This window comes from Salvelinus fontinalis, chromosome 24 (assembly GCF_029448725.1).
Source record: "Salvelinus fontinalis isolate EN_2023a chromosome 24, ASM2944872v1, whole genome shotgun sequence".
NCBI lineage: Eukaryota > Metazoa > Chordata > Actinopteri > Salmoniformes > Salmonidae > Salvelinus > Salvelinus fontinalis.
The window spans coordinates 44,120,832-44,133,314 of NC_074688.1; the positions used below are offsets into that span (position 1 = coordinate 44,120,832).

At 41.3% G+C, this 12,483-nt stretch overlaps 1 protein-coding gene across 2 annotated transcripts; it reads right to left on the reverse strand.

The window, feature by feature from the left end:
* Positions 1-404: 404 nt before the first annotated feature.
* rab30 (RAB30, member RAS oncogene family) lies at positions 405-12,402 on the reverse strand. Of its 2 annotated transcripts, none has more exons than XM_055880762.1 (5): positions 12,262-12,402; positions 10,152-10,250; positions 8,287-8,370; positions 6,171-6,354; positions 405-4,137 (listed from the first exon to the last, which is right to left on the reverse strand). In XM_055880762.1, exons 2-5 carry the CDS (start codon positions 10,242-10,244, stop codon positions 3,884-3,886), a joined length of 615 nt encoding a protein of 204 aa, XP_055736737.1. In that variant the 5' UTR covers positions 10,245-10,250; positions 12,262-12,402; the 3' UTR covers positions 405-3,883. The 2 variants fall into 2 exon arrangements, with proteins under 2 accessions (XP_055736737.1, XP_055736738.1); XM_055880763.1 differs by lacking the exon at positions 12,262-12,402 and adding an exon at positions 12,015-12,122.
* Between the last annotated feature and the right edge of the window lie 81 nt (positions 12,403-12,483).

Here is a 12,483-nt window from a genome sequence, read left to right on the forward strand (position 1 = left end):
GTAATTGGGGGGGGGGGGGGGGGGGCCATGTGATCACGTTTTTTGTAAAAGGCCAAATCACCCCTTCAAGTAAAATCAAACCAAATATGAGTTGATTTCAGGTGATCTGGACAGTATTTTTTTTTTTTTATGGTCATGAACAGTCAAAATTGTGTTTTTCATCAAATGGTATATTTCATGCTCACATGCCCCCGTCACATCCATAGATGTCTAAGCTAGCGGTGGCTAAAGTTAGCTGGTGTTTGTAGTGGCTGTTTAAAGAAACCTGAACCTTGCATTACAGTTTCTCCTGCCCCCATTGACTAGAACCATCTAACATTAAGTTGTAAAATAGTGAACTACTCCTTTTTAATTATCATTAAAAAAATCCCCATTTGCAATAATGGATGAGTCAGAAACACGAGTCATGTTTAGTGTGATTATTTAATGTAAATACAGGATAACCTTAGGTATTATTTTGTACACATAAAAAGAAAAAGTCATATCCAAATTAAAATGTAACAACATCCTGTTGCTTCTCTCGTTCTCAACTGTTTTCTATTGAAGTATTTTACTGTGTTTCTCTCCCTCTAGAGTCTCTCGACCAAAGAAGAAAAGGTACGAGAACATGAAACATGGGTAAACACCGTTTCACCAAGTTACTCAGTACTGTAGCAGTCAAAAGACAACAATACCAGCTAGATCAACATTAGTTTTATCAAATAATGTTCTGGAGAAGAAAAAAAAAAAAGTATATATATATATATATATACTGCCAGTAATATAAAGGCAAAGTGCTAAGTTAAAATACAGGCGTACAACATAAACAAGAAATATTAAAACTACACTATGAATATACAGCAGATTATGATGCTGTGTAACAACATCATGGCAATCAGGTCTATAAAATAGAGCTACAACACACTCAAATATATGGCAGGAGCTGTAAGATAAAAAACACCAAAAGCATATGGAATACAGTACAAATGATCCTGAAATCCAGACTTGTTTTATGCCAACATTACAACAATCCACGAGGAGTGGCGTGTTAGCACAAACAGACTGGAACCCAGGCTACAAATAATTCTGTGTACAAAAACTAAAAAAGATCAAAAATGTTTTGCTTTCAAAGAAAAATGTGGTAATATAGAATACATGACACTTTTAAAATCATGGCAAGCATTGGGCAATCCACTACAGATGTAATCTCTTAATTTGATCACTCTTTTGTTGCTGAGAATTTTCCTGGCGATGCAGGAAATACAAACGTGTAGTGTATCTGAGGTTTTTTTTTTTAAAGGCTTCTAAAGTTTGTCATTTCCACTTTGAAATTTCAGACTCAAGTTGTACTAAAGAAAAAAAGGTTAATTAATTATAATCCACATAATAATTCACATTTCCTGTTATAGTTAACATGACGGGATTGGTCACTCTAAAAATCACAATAGATCACATGAGATGTCATGGACTCATCTTAATATTAGAGTAATTTTGATGTCTGGAAACAGTTGACACTCATTTAAATCTAACAATGTATTTAGAAACAGCAGATTTTTTTTTTTAAATCAACCGCAAAGAAAACAAATACATTTTGAACTTAATGTTGAAGTGAACTAGTGTTTTAACACTTGAAAAGTTGAAATATATTTTCCGTGCAGCTAACTAGATACTGACTAGAGGCTATGGATTAACTGAATAGTTAATGGAGTACATTATTAAATGCATTATCAAGTAACAATGCAGTAAAATAATACAATTGGCGATACAGAATTATGTTTAACTTAAAGAATAAATATAATTTATTCTTGAGTACGGGTTTGATTTTCATATTAGACAACATGAACATGTGAAAACAATGTAGCAGCAGGTAAAATGTTGAGAATCTATTTTAAACGAAAAATATAGATTCACAGTTCCATTGTAATAACATGTACAATCAGACGAATACATTAAGGGAATTGTTACCTTTAGTCATGAACACTGGTACATTATCTGAAATGAACAACATCATTCATGAACACTGGTCCATTATCTGAAATGAACAACATCATTCATGAACACTGGTCCATTATCTGAAATGAACGTCCATCATTCATGAACACTGGTCCATTATCTGAAATGAACAACATCATTCATGAACACTGGTCCATTATCTGAAATGAACGTCCATCATTCATGAACACTGGTCCATTATCTGAAATGAACAACATCATTCATGAACACTGGTCCATTATCTGAAATGAACGTCCATCATTCATGAACACTGGTCCATTATCTGAAATGAACAACATCATTCATGAACAAAGCAGACAAAAACAATACTTCAGCATCGTCCCTATTCTCTATATAGTGCACTACTTTTGACCAGGGTCCATAGGGGCTCATATGGGTTCATGGGGGCTCATAGGGGTTCATATGGGTTCATGGGGGCTCATAGGGGTTCATGGGGCTCATAGGGGTTCATATGGGCCCATAGGGGTTCATGGGGGCTCATAGGGGTTCATAGGGGCTCATAGGGGCTCATAGGGGTTCATAGGGGCTCAGGTCAAAGGTAGAGCACTGACTATATAGAGAATAACATGGGATACATACCGACTGCTTTCTTTACCATGCAACACTGCATTGCAATCAGACGTGTCAAACTACATTCACCAATAGACGCTTGAGTAAATTGAGCCGAGAGACAAAATTACATGTGCAATCGATTTTATAATAATGATAAGGTTTTAAATGAGTTAAACCCGCACTGGGTGTATGCTACTAGAAGGAATCTGAACTTTTACTACGAGCTCTCGGACATGAAGTGTACTGATGACGAATAAAACGCAAAATTCATATTGATCACTTCTGGTAAATTGGGCTTTTCATTTCTTTCAATACGGTAAAAAAAAAAAAAAATGGCGCCAATCAATTACTCAATAACCAATAGGTCAACTGAGGAAGCCTAAATCGAAAGGGTATATAATATCTATATATTAAAGTTGTGCATCGTATAGGTAGGCTACAATAGCTAACTAACAAACTATTTCATGTAGCATGCGTCAAAATTTAAACGCCAAAGTGTTTTGAATTGTATTTTTTTAATATAAGTGGTTGGTTGGGTGGTTTCCCATTCACACACATTTATCTATTCAATCTTATTCAGATCATTTGTTGACAAATTAAAAAAACTTGAATTGGGCTGTACATGTCCTGTTTGTGAGGGAAATAATTGTGGTGCTTTGAAATCAGGTAACACTGCTGGTGACTTCTCCCGGATTATAGATTTTAATCTACCCACAAACCCACAGGACAGGAGGCACAACCAACCCACCCCCCGTTGAAGGAATGAATAGTGTATGAATATATTTAATCCCTTGAACCTTCCTCAGATTTCCTTTGAAAAACTCCCAATACATCACATCAGCTTGCAACATGGCCTATAGTAAAGTATGCTCAATCCCGACCGCACCAGGGATATAAAGGTATGTACTCCCGTCTAGTGGCAGCAACTTGTATTACATCCTCTGAACATTTCTATTCCCACGAGGATAAAACAACAAGAAGAAGGTGATTGGACAGATCTTGTTCTGTCCGTTGAAGATAAAAAGGCGGGACTCAAAAGAGCGACTGACTGAGTGGCACCGTGGAGTCTGGACTGGGACAAACAGGACAGAGGCATCCTTCCATCTCCATTCCACTGTGTTAGGGTCTACGTCGTAGTGTACTCAGCACAGCTGCATGGCCATCGTACAGCTCAGGGTCGTGTTCAATAGGCATTCAACCCGGGAAGAAAACGTCCCCAAAACAGAGGGGAAGCGGGAAGGTACTGAGCTAAATCTGTCCCGATAAGGAACCCCCTCCCCCGTTGGTGTTGCGCCCTTATGAACAGAAATGAACACGACCCAGCGCTCTAGAAACGGAACTAGTTAGTGCTGCAGCAGCCTAGGTAGCTGATGGCTTTCCCCTCTCCTGGCATAGCGTTAGCCGTGTCATTGTTGTCCAGCGTGTTCTGTTTGGCGTCGCGGATCAGCTCGCACGCCAGATCCAGAAAGAGCTTCTCCACATTATCAGACTCCTTAGCTGACGTCTCCAGATAAAGCATGCTCTGGGAGTTTGCAAACTCTTCGGCTCTCTGCCTCAGGACTTCCCTCTTCTCCGCTAGGTCGATCTTATTGCCTGGGAGGTGAAGAGAAGAAAAAAGAAGGGGATTATGCATCTGTGTGACTGTAAACTTCAATGACATTGAATGAAATACACTGGAAGAAAATGGACGTGTTTCCCTTTAATATTGACCATAGTGTCTAGTGTCTAGGCTGATTCTTAGTGTGACTTTAACCGTCAGCCATAGTGTCTAGGCTGATTCTTACAGTGTGACTTTAACCGTCAGCCAGTGTCTAGTGTCTAGGCTGAGTCTTACAGTGTGACTTTAACCGTCAGCCATAGTGTCTAGGCTGATTCTTACAGTGTGACTTTAACCGTCAGCCATAGTGTCTAGTGTCTAGGCTGATTTTTACAGTGTGACTTTAACCGTCAGCCATAGTGTCTAGTGTCTAGGCTGATTTTTACAGTGTGACTTTAACCGTCAGCCAGTGTCTAGTGTCTAGGCTGATTCTTACAGTGTGACTTTAACCGTCAGCCATAGTGTCTAGTGTCTAGGCTGATTCTTAGTGTGACTTTAACCGTCAGCCATAGTGTCTAGTGTCTAGGCTGATTCTTACAGTGTGACTTTAACCGTCAGCCATAGTGTCTAGTGTCTAGGCTGATTCTTACAGTGTGACTTTAACCGTCAGCCATAGTGTCTAGTGTCTAGGCTGATTCTTACAGTGTGACTTTAACCGTCAGCCATAGTGTCTAGTGTCTAGGCTGATTTTTACAGTGTGACTTTAACCGTCAGCCATAGTGTCTAGTGTCTAGGCTGATTCTTACAGTGTGACTTTAACCGTCAGCCATAGTGTCTAGTGTCTAGGCTGATTTTTACAGTGTGACTTTAACCGTCAGCCATAGTGTCTAGTGTCTAGGCTGATTTTTACAGTGTGACTTTAACCGTCAGCCATAGTGTCTAGTGTCTAGGCTGAGTCTTACAGTGTGACTTTAACCGTCAGCCATAGTGTCTAGTGTCTAGGCTGATTCTTACAGTGTGACTTTAACCGTCAGCCATAGTGTCTAGTGTCTAGGCTGATTTTTACAGTGTGACTTTAACCGTCAGCCATAGTGTCTAGTGTCTAGGCTGATTCTTACAGTGTGACTTTAACCGTCAGCCATAGTGTCTAGTGTCGAGGCTGATTCTTAGTGTGACTTTAATCGTCAGCCATAGTGTCTAGTGTCTAGGCTGATTCTTACAGTGTGACTTTAACCGTCAGCCATAGTGTCTAGTGTCTAGGCTGATTCTTAGTGTGACTTTAACCTCTCATCACTGACATTAAGCATCAACGACACCGTTGATCGTTTTTCACAAGTTCTGTTCCTCGCCCCTCCAAAAATAACAAACCAACGTTCCAAAAAGTTATCTAATCTAAATATTTTCAATAGCAGATAGGATGGAAGGCGTAACATTTTTATATATTTATTTATTTAACCTTTATTTAACTACGCAAGTCAGTTAAGAACAAATTCATATTTTACAATCACGGCCTACCCCGGCTAAACCCTCCTCAAACCCGGACGACGCTGGACAAATTGTGCGCCGCCCTATGGGACTCCCGATCACGGCCGGTCGCGATACGGCCCGGGGTCCAATGGGAACATACATATTATACATTTTCTATGAAGCTTTTTAACTCTGATAAAATCCCTTCCCAAATTATAGTTTATATGGTAACCTAACCCCGTGGAACAATTGCCATCTAATATTAGCTTGTTATCCATTGTCTGATAAAACTACAGAAATGAGTTATCGGTAAGTACGTCTTTAGGACATCTGACCCTACCCTGATAAGCCAATAGCACATTTCAAGATGTCATTTCCTTTTAATACCCAATAACTTTTTATTGGGTATTAAATTGATTTCCTACGTTGTCCTTGGACTGATGACCATAGCTGTTGTATGGGCTTGACCTTGGCTTGACCTTTAACCAGAGGGATATTGACATCAATGTGACGCACTGCTTTTGGTCCACAATGAGCTCTGGTTAAACATAGTGCACTTTCCTAAGCAAACAGGATATAATTTAGGACGCACATTACTACAGTATGCAGAATGCTATCTCACCGACTAAAATAGTGACCACGGTGGTGTTGGCATACTGCTCAATCTCCCTCAGCCATTCTGGAAGGCACCGGAAGGAGTCCTCGCACGTGATGTCATAGGTGAGGATGAGGGCGTTGGCACTCCGGTAATAACTCTGGGTGATGGATCGAAAACGCTCCTGGCCTGCTGTGTCCCAGATCTGCAGCTGGAGGAAGATAAAAATCACATTATCGCAGCTCTTTATCCAGAGCTCTTTAGTCCGGGCATTCATTTTACCTGACGTTGTGTCGGGACAATCGCACGGCACAGACAACGCCAAAGGTAAAGATTTTGTTCTTTGATTCTCGTGATGCGAGCCAAAAATCTGGTGTTGGAAAATTATATGGTCCCACATTAAACTAACGATAAAGAAGTTACAACGGATTTATAGAAGCGTTTATTAAGCCTTTATAGACACTGCGTAGATGCTTGATACACACTTTATAGCAGGGATCATCAACTAGATTCCTTTACAGCAGGGATCATCAACTAGATTCCTTTACAGCAGGGATCATCAACTAGATTCCTTTACAGGAGGGATCATCAACTAGATTCCTTTACAGCAGGGATCATCAATCCTTTACAGCAGGGATCATATAACTAGATTCCTTTACAGCAGGGATCATCAACTAGATTCCTTTACAGCAGGGATCATCAACTAGATTCATTTACAGCAGGGATCATCAACTAGATTCCTTTACAGCAGGGAACATCAACTAGATTCCTTTACAGCAGGGATCATCAACTAGATTCCTTTACAGGAGGGAACATCAACTAGATTCCTTTACAGCAGGGATCATCAATCATTTACAGCAGGGATCATATAACTAGATTCCTTTACAGGAGGGATCATCAACTAGATTCCTTTACAGCAGGGATCATCAACTAGATTCCTTTACAGCAGGGATCATCAACTAGATTCCTTTACAGCAGGGATCATCAACTAGATTCCTTTATAGCAGGGATCATCAACTAGATTACTTTACAGCAGGGATCATCAACTAGATTCCTTTATAGCAGGGATCATCAACTAGATTACTTTACAGCAGGGATCATCAACTAGATTCATTTACAGCAGGGATCATCAACTAGATTCCTTTACAGCAGGGAACATCAACTAGATTCCTTTACAGCAGGGATCATCAACTAGATTCCTTTACAGCAGGGATCATCAATCCTTTACAGCAGGGATCATATAACTAGATTCCTTTACAGCAGGGATCATCAACTAGATTCCTTTATAGCAGGGATCATCAACTAGATTACTTTACAGCAGGGATCATCAACTAGATTCATTTACAGCAGGGATCATCAACTAGATTCCTTTACAGCAGGGAACATCAACTAGATTCCTTTACAGCAGGGATCATCAACTAGATTCATTTACAGCAGGGATCATCAACTAGATTCCTTTACAGCAGGGATCATCAATCCTTTACAGCAGGGATCATCAACTAGATTCCTTTACAGCAGGGATCATCAACTAGATTCCTTTACAGCAGGGATCATCAACTAGATTCCTTTATAGCAGGGATCATATAACTAGATTCCTTTACAGCAGGGATCATCAACTAGATTCCTTTATAGCAGGGATCATCAACTAGATTCCTTTACAGCAGGGATCATCAACTAGATTCCTTTATAGCAGGGATCATATAACTAGATTCCTTTACAGCAGGGATCATCAACTAGATTCCTTTACAGCAGGGATCATCAACTAGATTCCTTTACAGCAGGTATCATCAACTAGATTTCTTCTTGAGTGGATGGTCAGGGGGGTCATAACATAATTTACAAATAATGTGTAGACTGCAAATTGACTGCAAGAAGCCAGAAACAGATATAATATTTGACTAAAACATGATAATACATTTGTATACGATCACACATCGCTCTATTCTGCATGAGAATAGTTTGAAACAGTTTTCCAAAATGAAAATCACTTTGGAGCCGAGTTGCTGGTGTTTTTACATTCTCAGAAAACTTGGGGGGCCAAATAAAATCACCCGCGGATCAAATTCGGCCCATGGGACATTAGTTGGGAAACCCTGCTTTATAGAACTCTAAAGTAATTGTACATAAAGTGTGATTGACAGACCTTTACTTTTTCCCCTTTGATCTCCACAGTCTTGATCATGAAGTCAACTCCTATGGTAGCCCCTTGTCCAGGCGGGAAAAGGCCCTGGGAATTGGAACGAAAAATTACAGAATATAAAATAATTGTTTTTTTGCAACTCATTGATGAGACTGATGTACGATTACGACACACTAACCTGAATGAAGCCTCAGATAAAGCAGGACCAGACAGGTTTGATGTGTGATACTAACCTGAGTGAAGCGTCGGACCAGACAGGTTTGATGTGTGATACTAACCTGAGTGAAGCATCGGACCAGACAGGTTTGATGTGTGATACTAACCTGAGTGAAGCGTCGGACCAGACAGGTTTGATGTGTGATACTAACCTGAGTGAAGCGTCGGACCAGACAGGTTTGATTATGATACTAACCTGAGTGAAGCGTCGGACCAGACAGGTTTGATGTGTGATACTAACCTGAGTGAAGCGTCGGACCAGACAGGTTTGATGTGTGATACTAACCTGAGTGAAGCGTCGGACCAGACAGGTTTGATGTGTGATACTAACCTGAGTGAAGCGTCGGACCAGACAGGTTTGATTATGATACTAACCTGAGTGAAGCGTCGGACCAGACAGGTTTGATGTGTGATACTAACCTGAGTGAAGCGTCGGACCAGACAGGTTTGATGTGTGATACTAACCTGAGTGAAGCGTCGGACCAGACAGGTTTGATGTATGATACTAACCTGAGTGAAGCGTCGGACCAGACAGGTTTGATGTGTGATACTAACCTGAGTGAAGCGTCGGACCAGACAGGTTTGATGTGTGATACTAACCTGAGTGAAGCGTCGGACCAGACAGGTTTGATGTATGATACTAACCTGAGTGAAGCGTCGGACCAGACAGGTTTGATTATGATACTAACCTGAGTGAAGCGTCGGACCAGACAGGTTTGATGTGTGATACTAACCTGAGTGAAGCGTCGGACCAGACAGGTTTGATGTGTGATACTAACCTGAGTGAAGCGTCGGACCAGACAGGTTTGATGTGTGATACTAACCTGAGTGAAGCGTCGGACCAGACAGGTTTGATGTGTGATACTAACCTGAGTGAAGCGTCGGACCAGACAGGTTTGATGTATGATACTAACCTGAGTGAAGCATCAGACCAGACAGGTTTGATGTGTGATACTAACCTGAGTGAAGCGTCGGACCAGACAGGTTTGATGTGTGATACTAACCTGAGTGACGCGTCGGACCAGGCAGGTTTTATGTATGATACTAACCTGAGTGAAGCGTCGGACCAGACAGGTTTGATGTGTGATACTAACCTGAGTGAAGCGTCGGACCAGACAGGTTTGATGTGTGATACTAACCTGAGTGAAGCGTCGGACCAGACAGGTTTGATTATGATACTAACCTGAGTGAAGCGTCGGACCAGACAGGTTTGATGTGTGATACTAACCTGAGTGACGCGTCGGACCAGGCAGGTTTTATGTATGATACTAACCTGAGTGAAGCATCGGACCAGACAGGTTTGATGTGTGATACTAACCTGAGTGAAGCGTCGGACCAGACAGGTTTGATGTGTGATACTAACCTGAGTGAAGCGTCGGACCAGACAGGTTTGATGTATGATACTAACCTGAGTGAAGCGTCGGACCAGACAGGTTTGATGTGTGATTATGATACTAACCTGAGTGACGCGTCGGACCAGACAGGTTTGATGTATGATACTAACCTGAGTGAAGCGTCGGACCAGACAGGTTTGATGTATGATACTAACCTGAGTGAAGCATCGGACCAGACAGGTTTGATGTGTGATGTGTGATACTAACCTGAGTGAAGCGTCGGACCAGACAGGTTTGATGTGTGATTATGATACTAACCTGAGTGAAGCGTCGGACCAGGCAGGTTTTCCCAACACCAGCATTTCCTATTAGTACAATTTTGAACAGGTAGTCATAATCTTCCATGCTCATCCTAAACTGTTGGTGAAAAGAGAGAGAGAGAGAGAGAGAGAGAAAGGGTGGGAGAGAGAGAGAGAGAGAGAGAAAGAGAGAGAGAAAGGGTGGGAGAGAGAGAGAGAGAGAGAGAGAGAAAGAGAGTGGGGGAGAGAGAGAGAGAGAGAGAAAGGGTGGGGGAGAGTGTGAGAGAGAGAGAGAAAGGGTGGGGGAGAGTGTGAGAGAGAGAAAGGGTGGGGGAGAGAGTGAGAAAGTGTGAGAGAGAGAGAGAAAGGGTGGGGGAGAGAGTGAGAAAGAGAGAGAGAGAGAGAGAAAGGGTGGGGGAGAGAGTGAGAAAGAGAGAGAGAGAGAGAGAGAAAGGGTGGGGGAGAGTGAGAAAGAGAGAGAGAGAAAGGGTGGGGGAGTGAGAGAGAGAGAAAGGGTGGGAGAGAGAGAGAGAGAGAGAGAGACAGTGAGAAAGAAAGGGTGGGGGAGAGAGAGTGAGAAAGGAAGAGAGAGAAATCAATGGATTGAATAACAGAATATTCTAGGTCATTCTGCAGAGGTAAACAACAACATGTGTGGACGACCGAATACAAATACTGACTTTGCATAAAAAAATAATTCTTTATAAACCTCCTGTATAATGCACTGTTTGGCTACTCTGCCTCTTCCTAACGTTTCCTTGAGCATAGTTAAGATAACGCCACCAATATTTTGCATAGCATAAGTGCACAATACGGAATTTAAGTTAAGGTCTATTCCCCCAAAAAAGAGGTGTTGAATAATTCTGCATTTCATCAACAGCGGCAATAGCTGCTCTTGAAGCTTTTGGAGATCCTACAAGTGAAAGAAAACAACTGTTGACATTTAACCAGCATCTGACAGTAAGTGTTTAGTTCTAAATGCTGCCTTTTATGCATCACATCAAAAGAGCCATTGTGTTTCCCTGAAGCACATTCAGTGTTTTTTTCCTCTTGAAGGATCCAAGATGTTGCTATGGCAGGGCCTAGTGTGCATGTGTTTTTATGGACTGGTTGCCAGGGGCTAATGGTGTGATGCTGGGAAGACTGCAAGGAGAAGTCCGCACACACAGGGGGGGGGGGAAGAGAGAGAGAGAGAGAGAGAGAGAGAGAGAGAGAGAGAGAGAGAGAGAGAGAGAGAACAATCCAAGCTAATACTAGTTACTAGTTAGCCACTAGTTACTATCAAATTACAGCCTCGTGACATATGCATTGGAAATAATACGCTATATTTTATCATAATACTGTAATAGCTAGCTATGTATTAAATATCATACAGTGGTTTCTGGTTTGCAGTAGGCCTATCATGTGGCATGCAAACCTGGAAAGGAAAAGAGAAATTGCACGATGCGGCTAGATTTAAGTGATGGCCTATCTACTTTCACGGGTTTCAACTGCAATCTCACTAACGTTAGCAAGTTACTGATACCAAACAAAATGTATTGGCCGTCCATGAGCGAAAGAGCCCTGGCGAAGGCCCCCAGTCCCCCACCCAATTCACAATTACATGAAAAAAAGATTTCCTATTTTCATTGTTCTATTCTACCTGCCTATAACATTTCGATATTACTAACATTTGATTACAAAAACAATCCAATCAGTATTCGGTAAAACAAAGACCAACGGCTATTATTTCTCTTAGAATAACAAGACTATAATATTTTGCAGGGAGGGTATGCATCAGTGGCTAGCTGCAGCATATGTTAACTGTCTGGGTGCATTGATTTAGCTACCTAGCTAGCTGGTCAGCAACCTCTCTTGTTTAGCGTATCAACATATCGCTCACCTAAACGGGAAAAAAAATCAGCTTTTGTAGTTGTTATCTAGTAGCTACAAACTAAGATCTCATCTCAAAAAGCAAACAAGCTAGCTAATTACGTAGCAAGCGATGGTTTCCCCTCCCAGAAAACAGCTAACGTACGTCAGCAAGCTTTTAGCTAGGTACCCAGCTAGCTCAATCGCTAGCAAAGATGCTTATTATGGCAATTGGCTAGCTAAATAATCGTGCCATTTAAAATACTAACTACACTTACCAAAAACGTGGGGATATTCCCCGACTTCAACGTATTTCAATATGCATTCAGTCTGCTCAGCTAAATCGGCAACAGGGCTTGTTCACCAACAGTGTTGATCACTCAGCCTCAGCAACAGCAGCAGGGTTTTCAGTAGTTACCACAGCCACAAATTCAAAATGGGTAATATCATAAAAATGTATGAAAACAAAAATGTGCTTAATTTAAGGTTAGGGTTAAGCA